This window comes from Lipotes vexillifer, unplaced genomic scaffold (assembly GCF_000442215.2).
Source record: "Lipotes vexillifer unplaced genomic scaffold, Lipotes_vexillifer_v1.1 scaffold1501, whole genome shotgun sequence".
NCBI classification, from domain to species: domain Eukaryota; kingdom Metazoa; phylum Chordata; class Mammalia; order Artiodactyla; family Lipotidae; genus Lipotes; species Lipotes vexillifer.
Genome location: NW_006794836.1, coordinates 110,104 through 123,135, shown reverse-complemented (window position 1 = coordinate 123,135; position 13,032 = coordinate 110,104). Strand labels below are relative to the sequence as shown.

At 40.7% G+C, this 13,032-nt stretch overlaps 1 protein-coding gene across 1 annotated transcript in view; it reads left to right on the top strand.

Moving 5' to 3' along the window:
- The window catches only part of LOC103088067 (zinc finger protein GLIS3-like), a gene marked incomplete at its 3' end in the record, with an annotated part of 186,936 nt that extends 184,314 nt beyond the window's left edge, over positions 1-2,622 (top strand). The window contains exon 4 of the mRNA XM_007467349.1: positions 1,503-2,622. Coding sequence (XP_007467411.1) covers positions 1,503-2,622 — 1,120 coding nt within the window. The remainder of the gene's footprint in view (positions 1-1,502) is intronic.
- Between the last annotated feature and the right edge of the window lie 10,410 nt (positions 2,623-13,032).

The following is a 13,032-nucleotide window of genomic DNA, read 5'->3' as shown; positions in this document are numbered from 1 at the left end:
TTCCTGCTGTGTTTGTCATCGGTAAACATTACTTCACTTGATGGAAACACCACATCGACAATGGTGTTATCTACCACCTTATACTGTGCATTTCGGAGCCCGAGATGTTTTCTTGCTGATTTCTCATGCTTGTAGGAAACAGTGTTCCTGGCTTCCATTTTGTGAAAAGAAGAGGAACAGATGGGATGAGAATGCTTCTATTTTTCCCTCAGTTCTTTTGCAACAGGTTGCTGTATAACAGCTGGAAGTAGTAAATGGGTTCATTCTGGGAAGATAAACATTCTATACAATATTTTATTTTAAATTTTTTGTCAGAGAAAAGATCTCTGTAGAAAGCCAGTGCAAGTACATATAAAGAAGTTAGGTTTTTCTGATACACTACAACTCAGGATACACTATTCTGAGTTGGGAGTACAGTGAATTATGAATTATGTCCAGCCTCTTTGTGACAGATTTTCCATCCAAAGGGCATAGCTTTTCTCTTCAATGATTTTTAAGGCAATGATGTCATAGTAAAGCAAAATGAATTTTAAAGTGGCCAGACTACATTACAAAGCATTCTGTTATTCAGCTAACTGTTGTGACATGTGAGGCATGTTTTGTAAAGGGTAAGAAGGACAGGAGAGGAATTGTTGCAAAAGTGAAGTACTTAAAGCAAATGCTTTGCTCTCAGTCCAAATCTGCTCTGATTCAAGGACAACAGTTCATGGAAGATCCAAACTAGCAGGTGTGATTAAACCCTGCACAGCCCAAATGCATAATTACAAATATGACTTGATTTCAGGCTGTCACTCCCATATATATTACAGCTGTATTTTATATATATTTTATTTCTGGGGCAATTTGATGTTGTGACTGAGTACTTACAGTGTGAATTGCTATCTTTTATAGAAACATTTAAAATTCCTTAATATCAGTGAAATAAACTTGTGAAGTTATTATTAGGTCCCCTGGATGACTTTGAGGATTTACTTTTTTCTTCTTTTCAAATTAAGCATAGGTTTATGTTTTACCTCACCAAACAGATTTCACTCAAAGGCTGGGACTCCGTTTAGACTTGTGTTCTGCAATGCCTATTTGTAGTGTGCTGCACACAGTAGATGCTTAATAAATACTTGTTTATTTGGTTTTCCATAACAAGCTTCAATAATTATTCCTAGGTCTCTGATTTTTTCCCTGTATTAAAAAAAGATATTTAAAAATAAAGCAAGGACGATTTATTATCATTTAAAGTATTAAGATTATTTATAACAGTAGATCTTTTTGTTTTATTATTCCAGTGAGCATTAGCTTTTATTGCTCTTCTTGGTAAAATGTTATTTACCTGGAACTAAAGGCCTTGGGTTTTATCTTAGCCAAAGAATGTGTGTTTAGCCGAGAATGTAATTAGGGGAAATACTTAAGCGATTGTCAATGCAATGTTCTTTTAGCTCTTAGGCAATCCATATCCTGCTAAAATGTTTGTCTTTTTTTTCCTCCCCGCCTTCTGGCTGCTGTTCCAGGTCCCTTATTTCGCGTGAGTCTTTGGCATCCTCAACTTTGAGTCTGACAGAAAGTCAGTCAGCCTTGAGCGTGAAACAAGAGTGGTCTCACGGCTACAGGCCTCTCCCTTCGCTCTCCTCCAGCCACAGCCCTCAGAATGGCACTGATCTAGGGGACCTCCTCAGCCTTCCTCCTGGGACAGCCATGCCCAGCAACAGTGTCTCTAACTCATTGCCATCCTACCTGTTCGGGATGGAAAATAGCCACGCTCCTTACCCTAGTTCCCGGCACTCTTCGGCCAGGTCCCACTCGGCCCGCTCCAAGAAGAGAGCACTGTCCTTGTCCCCGTTGTCCGATGGCATTGGGATAGACTTCAATACCATCATCCGCACCTCGCCCACGTCCTTGGTCGCCTACATCAACGGGTCGAGGTCTTCCCCGGCCAACATGTCCCCACAGCCAGAGGTCTATGGGCATTTCCTGGGGGTGCGCGGCAGCTGTATTCCCCAGCCAGGCTCGGTGCCAAGCAGCCAGAAGGGCGTGCGGGTGGCCAGTGGCGGCCTGGCTCTTCCAGGCTACAACGAGGACAGCGTGCTGGAGTATGAGCGCATGCAGCAACTGGAGCACGGCGGCCTGCAGCCCGGCCTGGTCAACAACATGGTGGTGCAGCACAGCCTGCTGGACTCTGACGGCCAGCCGGCGGGCCTGCTAAAGACGGAGCGCCTGGATGACTTCCCGGGCGGCGCTCTGGACTTGCCCCCGGCACCCCCACTGCCTCCTCTGCCACCTCCGCCCCAAGGCCCCCCGCCCCCCTACCACGCCCACCCGCACCTGCATCACCCAGAGCTCGTCCACCACACCCAACCGCTGGCCCTGCCTCAGGCTGCCCTGGAGGAGGATGGGGAGATGGAAGACGTTGGGGGCAAGCACTGCTGTCGCTGGATTGACTGCAGCGTCTTGTATGACCAGCAGGAGGAACTTGTGCGGCACATCGAGAAGGTTCACATAGATCAGCGCAAAGGGGAAGACTTCACTTGTTTCTGGGCCGGTTGTCCTCGAAGGTACAAGCCATTCAATGCCCGCTATAAACTGCTGATTCACATGAGAGTCCACTCGGGGGAGAAGCCCAACAAGTGTTCGGTGAGTCGCCTAAAGCCCACGGGAGTTCATTGAAGGTGTATGTGGTTTAACAAACGCCGCCACAAGTTAGGCGGCATTTTTTTCTTTTATGGAGTTTGGATGCTCTGGGTCTAGGTATCCATGATACCTAGGTATCCTCTTCAGCCTGAGAAAGGGGAAGTTTTCTTTAATTATTAGTGGCTGGAATCTAGAATCTCCACTTCTAGATTCTCTTCTGCAGATGTACATGATCGGGGAGGTTCACACTGCCGCACTGTCCAAAGTCTTGGAAAATTGATTCCCCCCGGGCACCAGCTTGAAGTTGCTGAAATGTGCAGGGCAGCGGAACACACACTACACCACCAGCAAGCTTTAGCTCTTTTCCAAAGTAAATATTCAGTGATTTTTCCCTTCCCTCCAATAACTGGGTGTGGGTTAGGGTTAGAGGGGTGGTTCTGATATTTAGAAAGGAACTCACACTTAGCAACTTGGCTAGTAAAAATGTTGCTGCATACACCCACACGCCTGCACACTGCACCCTCCAAGGTTGTAAGACTAGTTAATGATTTATAGCCAGCATGAAAACACTCAGGGTTACCACAGGAGCTGAGTCTTACTGGATCTCCCTGAACTTTAAGGAGAGGGAGTTGGGTGGAAAATGTATAAGGAGAAAGAACCCAGAGGGGACTGTGTCTTTGGTGTTGAAGGAAGCGGGCATGGTGTCTCTTTCTCCCCACTTCCCCCTTTCACAACATCAATCCTGGAACTATCTCTGTTTCTTGGCAGAATTTACTGTTTTTGAATAATATGACTCTTAGATGGTTGCACAAACATTTCACACCTAACAGAAACCCTCAGGGTTTACAAGCAGGACATCACCCCTGGGATCCCAGGGTGGCTTTGCACAATCTCAGACAGCTCGCTTAACTCTTGGAAAAAGAAGAGCTTGTGTTTTATGTTAGTTTAGATGGACAGGAATTTTTCTTTTACAGTTAAGAATCTGAGAATTTTAGGTATTCCCTGGATATTGAATATGCTACAGGTCACTAAATGTGTAAAAAATATATATCATTTGGAAAAGGAACTTATTTAGATGGTGGTTCCCCCAGCCAGAGTCCCTTCTTTCTGTAGTATGTCTTGATAATAAAGAATCTGGGCCATGTTTACCATGTTTATGCTTGATTATAGATTGGCCAAGTTGTCAGATTCATGTAAAAGCAAACCAAACAGTTGATAGTTGTAAGGCAAGTATTAGAAGTGCTTTTTCACCATCCAGTAGGTATTTTTGAAAGAGTTTTAAGAATTTCTGGAGGAATGAAATTGCATTTCTTGTCCTTACATTATGCCCCATGTTATGATTCTTCTTAAGGAAAACTTGAAGCTCATACATTGTAAGAATGCCAGGTTATATGACTGAAAAGAATAATTACATTCCAGCGAACAAAACCTTACTCTGTCAGTAAGGTTCTGCATTAAAAATGCCAGAAAGAGACAAGCAATTGAAGGCAATTCCATTTACTCTGTTTGGAACACACCGGCCTATTGCAGGCAAGAAAGACATTCAGTCTCTGAAGGAAAACAGTCCAGCCTTTTAGTTCTGACTAATCCTGGCTGAAAATAGTTTGCTGGATTTGGCTTTACTGAAATAAACATATAGGCTTGAATTATCCAAAAACATATTTTTTTTGCATTGCAAAATTAATTTTTGTGCAAAAGGATTTCCCTATTTTCCCACTATCCCCAGATTTTGAAAAGGCGTATAACTTTATAAAGTTGACTTTTGCTAAAGTGCATGATGACTATTAAAAATAGAAATACTTCAGTGAAAGAATAAGCTGAGAGGTGAATGTTTGCAGGCGTCTGCATAGCTTTTCATGGTATTATTCAAGATGGGTATGGGAGGTGATTTTTCTCTCTCCCCTAGTCTGCCTACTCCCCATTTCTAGATGGAATCTTTGCAAAATTTAGATTGCTAGATTTAATAACATATCAAATCTAGACCCACAAAGCATTAAATCACATGTTATAGTGCAAATGTATTGTACAAAACAGGGTTTCTTAGGGGCTGACTAATGCTGCAGTTCTTGCCTGTATATTTTTAGCAGGAATATAAAACGTACATATCCTGAGCATCGTGTCTTGTGAAAACTGTTATGGTGCTGCCTGTCATCTGCTTGATTTGTAGGGTTGTAGCTAACTGGCAGCAAGTAATTTTGCTCTGAAAGTTTAGCAGTCCTCTCAAGTTGTAGCCCATGGAGAGAAGACATTGTGCTTAATGTGGATGCGCATCTGAAAAAGATGCATTTTTCTGCCTCTTGCAAAACCAGTCTTTACACTCTTGGAATCCAGACACAGAACTCTTAAAACTGAACAGTTTCATCTCTCACTTTTTTAGAAACTGATGGTAGTTGATTCAAAGCTCAAGATCCTTGCCAAGTAAAATGACCACATTCTTCTTTTGGAGACATGAAGTGATCTTTGGGTTTTTGTGGCTGTGTCACATGCTGCAAAGGCTAGGAGCAGTTTAAATTATAAGACCCTGTCCACTTTTGTTTTACGTATGTTTAACTGCTATTAATTTTCTGTGGGCCATAGTTAGAGTTAGTCATCATTTTCACTCACTTAGCTTATTGACCCAAGAAAGATGTGATGACCCAATTGTGTTTCGTGACCATGACTACAGGCAGCACAATGAGCTTCTGGAAATCATGTGAAAAGGAGGATGTGTGAAAGGGCTATTCAGTGACAGCCTGCTTACAGTAAGAGGCTACCACTGGTGTCCTCCCTTGATGCCAAATTCCATCTCATGCATGGGAGAACACATTCTCAGAGTCTCTGACTGTAACTCCTCAGCCTTACCCAGAACTCTGGGATTCAGATCTCTCAGGACTTTAGGTGGCAGAACTGGGGGAGGATTGTTAATTTATTATTTGGTTAACTTACTGGAAGGAGAGAATGGTTTCTTTTCCCTTTCCCACCCAAACAACTCCACCCTTCTGTAGATCTCATTCTTACTACTTCTGTGGAGAGCGAAACCAGCTGCTGTCTTCCCGCTCTTGGCCTTGATTACAGAGATATTCCCAGCCATCGGCAAAGGCCTTGAGAAGTAAAGGCCTCAGCAGGCAGACAGACAGACCTCAGTTAAATCAGAAACTGGAATATGGCAATATTATATTAAAAACACCTGAGTCCATTCACTTCTGTCTACTGATAAAGCAATTTGTAGGTGCCAGATCATTCTATTTAGACCTTCCTGAGCTTAGACCAACCTCAACATTGATGAATCTCAGAATTATCAGAACTTTTGAACATTCCCAGGTATAACTTTGCTGAATTCTATTATGTTTTTCTGAGATGATAAGGTTTCAAATTCTCAAGTCAGAGCAAGTAATGGAGCCTTATAATTAGTTTCTTTCCCAACCCCCTGTTTCATGTTCCTAAAAGGACAATGTAAAGAATAACCCCAAACTATAGATGTACACTAACCATCCCTAACAGTAGCCATAGTAAGTGTTCCAACTGAGTGCACACTGAGAATGTTTTTACCGTAGTAGGTCTTTTTGCCATTAAGTTGAAGAGTATGCAACACCTCAGTAGCGTTCCCAGGAAGGTGTCCTCTGAATGAGATCAGACACACTTCTTATGAGAAAGCCTATCTGATCAGGGCAGAGTGAGCAGAGGGACAGGGTTCTGTTGCCAGGATCAGAAACACTGATCCTGGCCTTTGTGCACAAAAGAAAGCAGTTGGGCTGGGAGGTTAGGGAGTGTTAATGAGGGAATTAGGGGGAATGTGGGTCGCCACTTAAATTTTGCTTATTTTTCCTGGATGAATTTTATCCAATAGCAAAAAGGAATTTTGTAAAACTTTTACCCACCCACAGATTTTCACAAAAATGTCACTGACCAAAGACAGCTTTGAATCTTGTATGAATTGACTCATTTCTCCACAGACATTTTGCCTGGCAAAATGCAAAGTATTTGCTTTGGCTTGACTATTGGGCCGTTTGCTTTTTAAGTAACGTTGGATTATGGAATACAAGAAAATAAATACAGAGCTGGGGCCATGTCCCCATTCCTCTTTTATGGCCTGATTTATGGGTTATGGGCCAGCCTTAGCCATGTAAGACATTTCTTGAGGAAAAAGTAAATTCATTGTAAAATATGGAAAAAGGCTTTTTTTCCCCACATCCTTTATTTTATTATTTTGATAAGACTTGGCATTGATGTGGTGACCACAATTACCTGACTAGAAGGGACCTCAGGAAAATATCATCTAAGCATAATTATTAATTATCACTCCACAATCTTCATATTGGCATCAATTAATAAATTCTCGGGCTTCCCTGGTGGCGCAGTGGTTGAGAGTCCGCCTGCCGATGCAGGGGACACGGGTTCGGGCCCCGATCCGGGAAGATCCCACATGCTGCGGAGCGGCTAGGCCTGTGAGCCATGGCTGCTGAGCCTGCGCGTCCGGAGCATGTGCTCCGCAACGGGAGAGGCCACAACAGTGAGAGGCCCGCGTACTGCAAAAAAAAAAAAAAAATTCTCATAATGTCAAGTATTGGAGGGTATGGAGAAGGGAATGTTTTAACATTGTTAGTGAGAGTAAATTAGTGTACTCACTTGGAAAAATTTTTGAGAATATCTAGCAAACGTGAAGATGAGCATATCCAACAAAACCATGTCTAAGTGTCTATCCTAGAGCAACTCTTGGTGGCAGGAAGACATGCCTTTGTTTTTTGGGTTTTTTTAATAAATTTATTTATTTTTGGCTGCGTTGGGTCTTCATTCGCTGCAAGCGGGGGCTACTCTTTGTTGCATCACGCGGGCTTCTCATTGTGGTGGCTTCTCTTGTTGTAGAGCACGGGCTCTAGGTATGCGGGCTTCAGTAGTTGTGGCACACAGGCTCAGTAGTTGTGGCTCGTGGGCTCTAGAGCCCAGGCTCAGTAGTTGTGGCGCATGGGCTTAGTTGCTCCGCAGCATGTGGGATCTTCCCAGACCAGGGCTCAAACCCATGTCCCCTGCATTGGCAGGCGGATTCTTAACCACTGAGCCACCAGGGAAGTCCCCATGCCTCTGTTTTTTTAAAAAAATATAAATAACCTATCTGTCCATAGATGAGGTGAGTCAACAAACTGTGGTTTATTCCTAATGAAATAATATAAAGGAATTTAAAATTAAGAAGCTATATATAAATCGATATATCTATAGATTGATAGATAACAACATGGATAAATAGATAACAATGTTGAATGAAACAATTACATGCAAAAGGGTATATACAGTGTAATATAATTTATGTATATTTAAATACATGCTAAGCAGTATTATACAGTTGTTGTAGATATATAATTACTTGGTTAAACAATAAAATCATGTAGGCAGGATAACCTTAGGATAGTGGATACTTCTAGAGATGAAAGAAATAGGAAGATACAGGATGTATCTTTTATCCAAAGAGGGAGAGAAATGAAACAAATATGGCAGAATATTAAAATGTTTGGTGGTGGCAGTACAGCTGTCATAGGTATCTTATAATATTTTCTATGCTTTGCTGCCGGTTTGAAATATTTTGTAACTGTAAATATATATTTTTATCTAAAAAGAAAAGAAAAGAAAATCAATGAGTATAATACTCTTAACTCCCTTCCACACATACCAGTTTTTCAGGTAGGAGAAAAAAGCCTAGGGAAATTAAGCGATTTTTCTAAGACTAGAAAGTTGTTTGGCCATTGCCTACTTACTCCAAGAAGGTGGTTTTCCACTTTGGCTGACATTGGAATTGCCTGAAAAGGTTTATAAAATACCCATACCTGGGTCCTACCCCCAGAGTCTGTGATGTGATTGGGGGGTGTGTGTAGCTTTCCAGGTGATTCTAAAGTGCAGAAGAGTGAGAACTAGTGCTCTAAAAGCGTCCACATTCTGACACTGAACTCTAGATAGATGAAAGCCTACCTTGTCATTTTAGTTAAGGCGTAGGGAGGCACTGTTTAGTAGCAAGTACATTTTCATTATCATTGGTGTCCTGACAATGATTAGGATAATTTCGTGTTCCCTTGGAATAAAATTCAAGGAATAAGGAATAAGGAATAAGAAGATAACAGAGCAGCGCTGGTAGTGGCAGAAGGCTTTCAACTGAGTGTCCATTTCATATGCAGAGTATTCTCTCTCTACAATTGATAGTCAGTTAAAGGTTGGGATGAGTCTGTGCTGAGTAATGAATGTCATTGCCACCTCCTTGCCTCTTGAGTTAAAAGTGGACTGACAAATCCTATCACATTGCTCCCAGTTTTAAAGGTAAAATAGAGTCCTTTCCCTAACAACTACAATGCAGCCTTTCTGCTTTTAATATAAAATGATCTTCAAAACATTTTTGCTACTATGGATGTTTCTGAAGAGTTGGTAAATTACTAAAATATTGAATTTTCCCTTTTATCAAATCTGCCTGATGTGATTAAATAAATAAAATTAACATTAATATCCTCTTTGTCTCTTGAGGCTGAAACACCACCAGTGAAACATCTGGTAAAGATCAGAGAGAGCGTAGCTTCCAAATCGTATCCCACAAGGCATCAGTCTGTCAAGTATTTAATGCAGACTCAGTGATTTAAAAAAGATACAACTAAATCACAAGATTTTTTTCCCATCAATTTTACATAAGAAAGAGATGCCACCATATTTATCTGTGTATAGACATATCCAACATAGTGTAGACATATATATGTCACTATAAATTACAAACCCGTTAGTATAGGTAAAAACAAAACCACAGAAATTCTCATCAGATGGGGCATTGGCCACAGTTTATAAGGCGTCTGTCAAATTGGATTTTACATCCCAAAACACAGTTTAGAAACCTTCCATTTGGTAGTGGTTTAATTTTATTTCCCTTTAGAAGGCATTTAATCCACTTTACCTGAGGAACTGACCTTTCATGAACTTTGTCTTGAAAATAAATTCATAGCAGATTTGGGCAAACGTTTCATAGCAAATCGTGGTTTATGTTTCTTTGCCCAGCACTTCTAGGATTAATGAAAAACAATAGATAATGAGAGAAACTTTAAGAGGCTGAATACTTGAGGCTTTATCCTCATTAAGCAAAATCATTAACTACATGACAGTTAATGTTCCTTTTAGTTCATATTTGTTTTGTGGCTTTTCTCTAATTTCATGCCCTGAAATAATGTTTTTAGAATTACAAAAAACTATGGTAATCTTTTCCTAAAAGATCTGATTAAGGGGATATATTTTGGATCTCCTGAGGTTTGTTCATATGTAGATTTTATTTGATTTATTTTTATTTTTTTATCTTTATTGGAATATAATTGCTTTACAATGGTGTGTTAGTTTCTACTGTATAACAAAGTGAATCAGCTATATGTATACATATATCCCCATACACCCCCCCCTTGTGTCTCCCTTCCACCCTCCCGAGCTGATCAAAGCACCGAGCTGATCTCGCTGTGCTATGCAGCTGCTTCCCACTAGCTATCTATTTTACATTTCGTAGTGTATATATGTCCATGCCACTCTCTCACTTCGTCCCAGCTTACCCTTCCCCCTCCCCATGTCCTCAAGTCCATTCTCTACGTCTACATCTACGTCTTTATTCCTGTCCTGCCCCTAGTAGGTTCATCAGAACCTTTTTTTTTAATACATTCCATATATATATATATATATATATATGTTAGATTACGGTATTTGTTTTTCTTTTTCTGACTTACTTCACTCTGTATGACAGTCTCTAGGTCCATCCACCTCACTACAAATAACTCAATTTTGTTTCTTTTTATGGCTGAGTAATATTCCATTGTATATATATACCACATCTTCTTTATCCATTCATCTGTTGGTGGACACTTAGGTTGCTTCCATGTCCTGGCTACTGTAAATAGTGCTGTAAGGAACACTGTGGTAGATGACTCTTTTTGAATTATGGCTTTTTCAGGGTATATGCCCAGTAGTGGGATTGCTGGGTCATATGGTAGTTCTATTTTTAGTTTTTTAAGGAATCTCCATACTGTTCTCCATAGTGGCTGTATCAGTTTACATTCCCACCAACAGTGCAAGAGGGTTCCCTTTTCTCCACACCCTCTCCAGCATTTATTGTTTGTAGATTTTTTGTTGATGGCCATTCTGACTGGTGTGAGGTGATGCCTCATTGTAGTTTTGATTTGCATTTCTCTAATAATTAGTGATGTTGAGCATCCTTCATATGTAGATTTTAAAACGTAGTTTTCTTAGTTCATTCTCCATCAGTGTGGAAAATTAGTTTGGCGGTTTATTAGAAATGTCTTTTGTGACCTTTGGAATATTTCTTGATTACGTTTACTCTGAGTGGTCGTGTTGACATCTTTGAGTCCAAATGGAATTCAAGTATGTAGAGTGAAAGACCACATTTATTTTTCCATAAAAGAGGTAGTCTGATTCTCTTTGATCTTTCAGAAGTGTTTTCTTCAAGCTCTGGGTAGAATGATGTGGAAAAGAGATTTTTTTTTTTCCTGGGCAGATTTATTAGTTTCTACTGTAATTACTGAGTCAGGGCCTCTGGACTATCAATAAGACAATGAATGTTGTAACCCTGGGTGGTGGATGTGTGGCTGGCAAACACACAACCTGGGTGGGCAGGCTCGATTTCCCCTTGGCTTGAACTGTGGGCAGCCTCAACCAGAGGGGAGATTGGTTGGTTTAGTGGGTGTCATCGCTTATATGGGAGGTTGGTGTAGATAGGAATTTGATGAGAAAATGGAATGAAACCTGTGTGTTCTTATTTTGCAGCACAGTATTTATTTTTATTTTCTTGGTCCATGGATGCTGGATTTGAGTACAGAGAACAACTAACTAATAATTTTGAAGACTTTAAAAAATGGTTAATTTGAAAAGTAACTGAGAAACTGGAAAATGAGATGACCTAGTTCTGGGCAGGCAGGGGCAATGTGCATGAGTAATTACACCATGCTCCAAACTTAGGGTGAGCGTATAGTTTATTGTTCAAATTGGGACAATTTTGAGAGTGAAAGGGGTTCTCTTTCCCTGGAATATCTGTGCAAAACAGGCTTGTCCTAGGAAAACCAGGATGTATAGTTGCCCTGCCCAAATAGTATATGCAGGGACTTCCCTGGCTGTCCAGTGGTTAAGACACCGTGCTTCCACTGCAGGGACCATGGGTTTGATCCCTGGTTGGGGAACTAAGGTCCCTCATGCTGCGTGGTGTGGCCAAAAAAATAGAAAAAAAACAGAAAAAAACAAACAGTATTTGCACTGATGTGTCCAACCAATCAATGCATGCTCATTCATTTATTTGATCACTGAGTACAAGCCATGTGCCATGCCCTGTCCTGGAAGCTGGGGGTGAGTAGGTGTGGAAATAAATGGGACATTTTTTTTGAAGACATCACAGTCTTCTAGCAGTGGCAGCTGTGAAAATAGTTATTTACACAGTAATGAAACAAGGGCTATGATATAGGTCTATGCAGATTGTTTTAATGGGAAAACAGGGGAAGAAGCTTCCAGCTCTGTAGAGTCTTAGAGGAGGCGACTGCATCTTGAAAGAAGACAGTGATTCTTGCAGAGAAAAGGAAGGAAGCCATTCAAATGGAGCACCACAATATGTGATAACACAGGGGTGTGAAAGAGTCCAGGAAAGAAACAGTTCCTAGGTAGCTCAATGGTCCAAGACTAGGTAGGACTCTGAAGGGAGGCTGGAAATTCGCCTTGGGCCAATAACAAAGGACTTTTACTATCAAACAGGGATAATATTTTGAAAATTAGAAAGAATTACACACCTAGTTAATACAAATGCAAATTCAGTTAAAACAAAAAAAGTCTTAGGAGGCAGCATCATTAAGGAAGTAATGCTTTAGTGCATGTGAAATGAAACTCTGACGTCCCCCAAACCATCTCATTGTCTCTTAAAGTTTATAGTTTCATTCTTCATTGAAATGTGTCTCTTGACAGCTATAATATGAAACATAAATTTTTCTTATGCCAAATGATAAGAAACACATAAATGGAGTGTTTGTCTCCACATAAATGGAGACAAACGTAAAAGTATTTTCTGTGGTGGGCTTTAAAGAAAATTAAAAACCCGAGGAAGACTAGGGGCCAAAGGCTATTTGAGCAGTTATGTAGAATGACTAAGATGTGGACAGAGGCTGCATACGTTATCCTGTGTATGAGTAGCCTTCTATTCGTTAAATGTTTCCTTTTATAATCCGTAAAGTAGTGAAGTACTGTTAAGCAAAGGTTGGACTGGTACTCGTCATGTTGAGCTTGTCGGCCCTTTCCAGACTCCTCCCACCCTCTGACTGCTAAGATTTACTGTGGAATTTTTTTCTCCTCAGACTGAATTAATACAGAGCAGAGCTAAATGTTTGAGATGGTTAGAGAAGTGCACATTAAGTAAATTCTCATCAAAATGGCACCCATTCC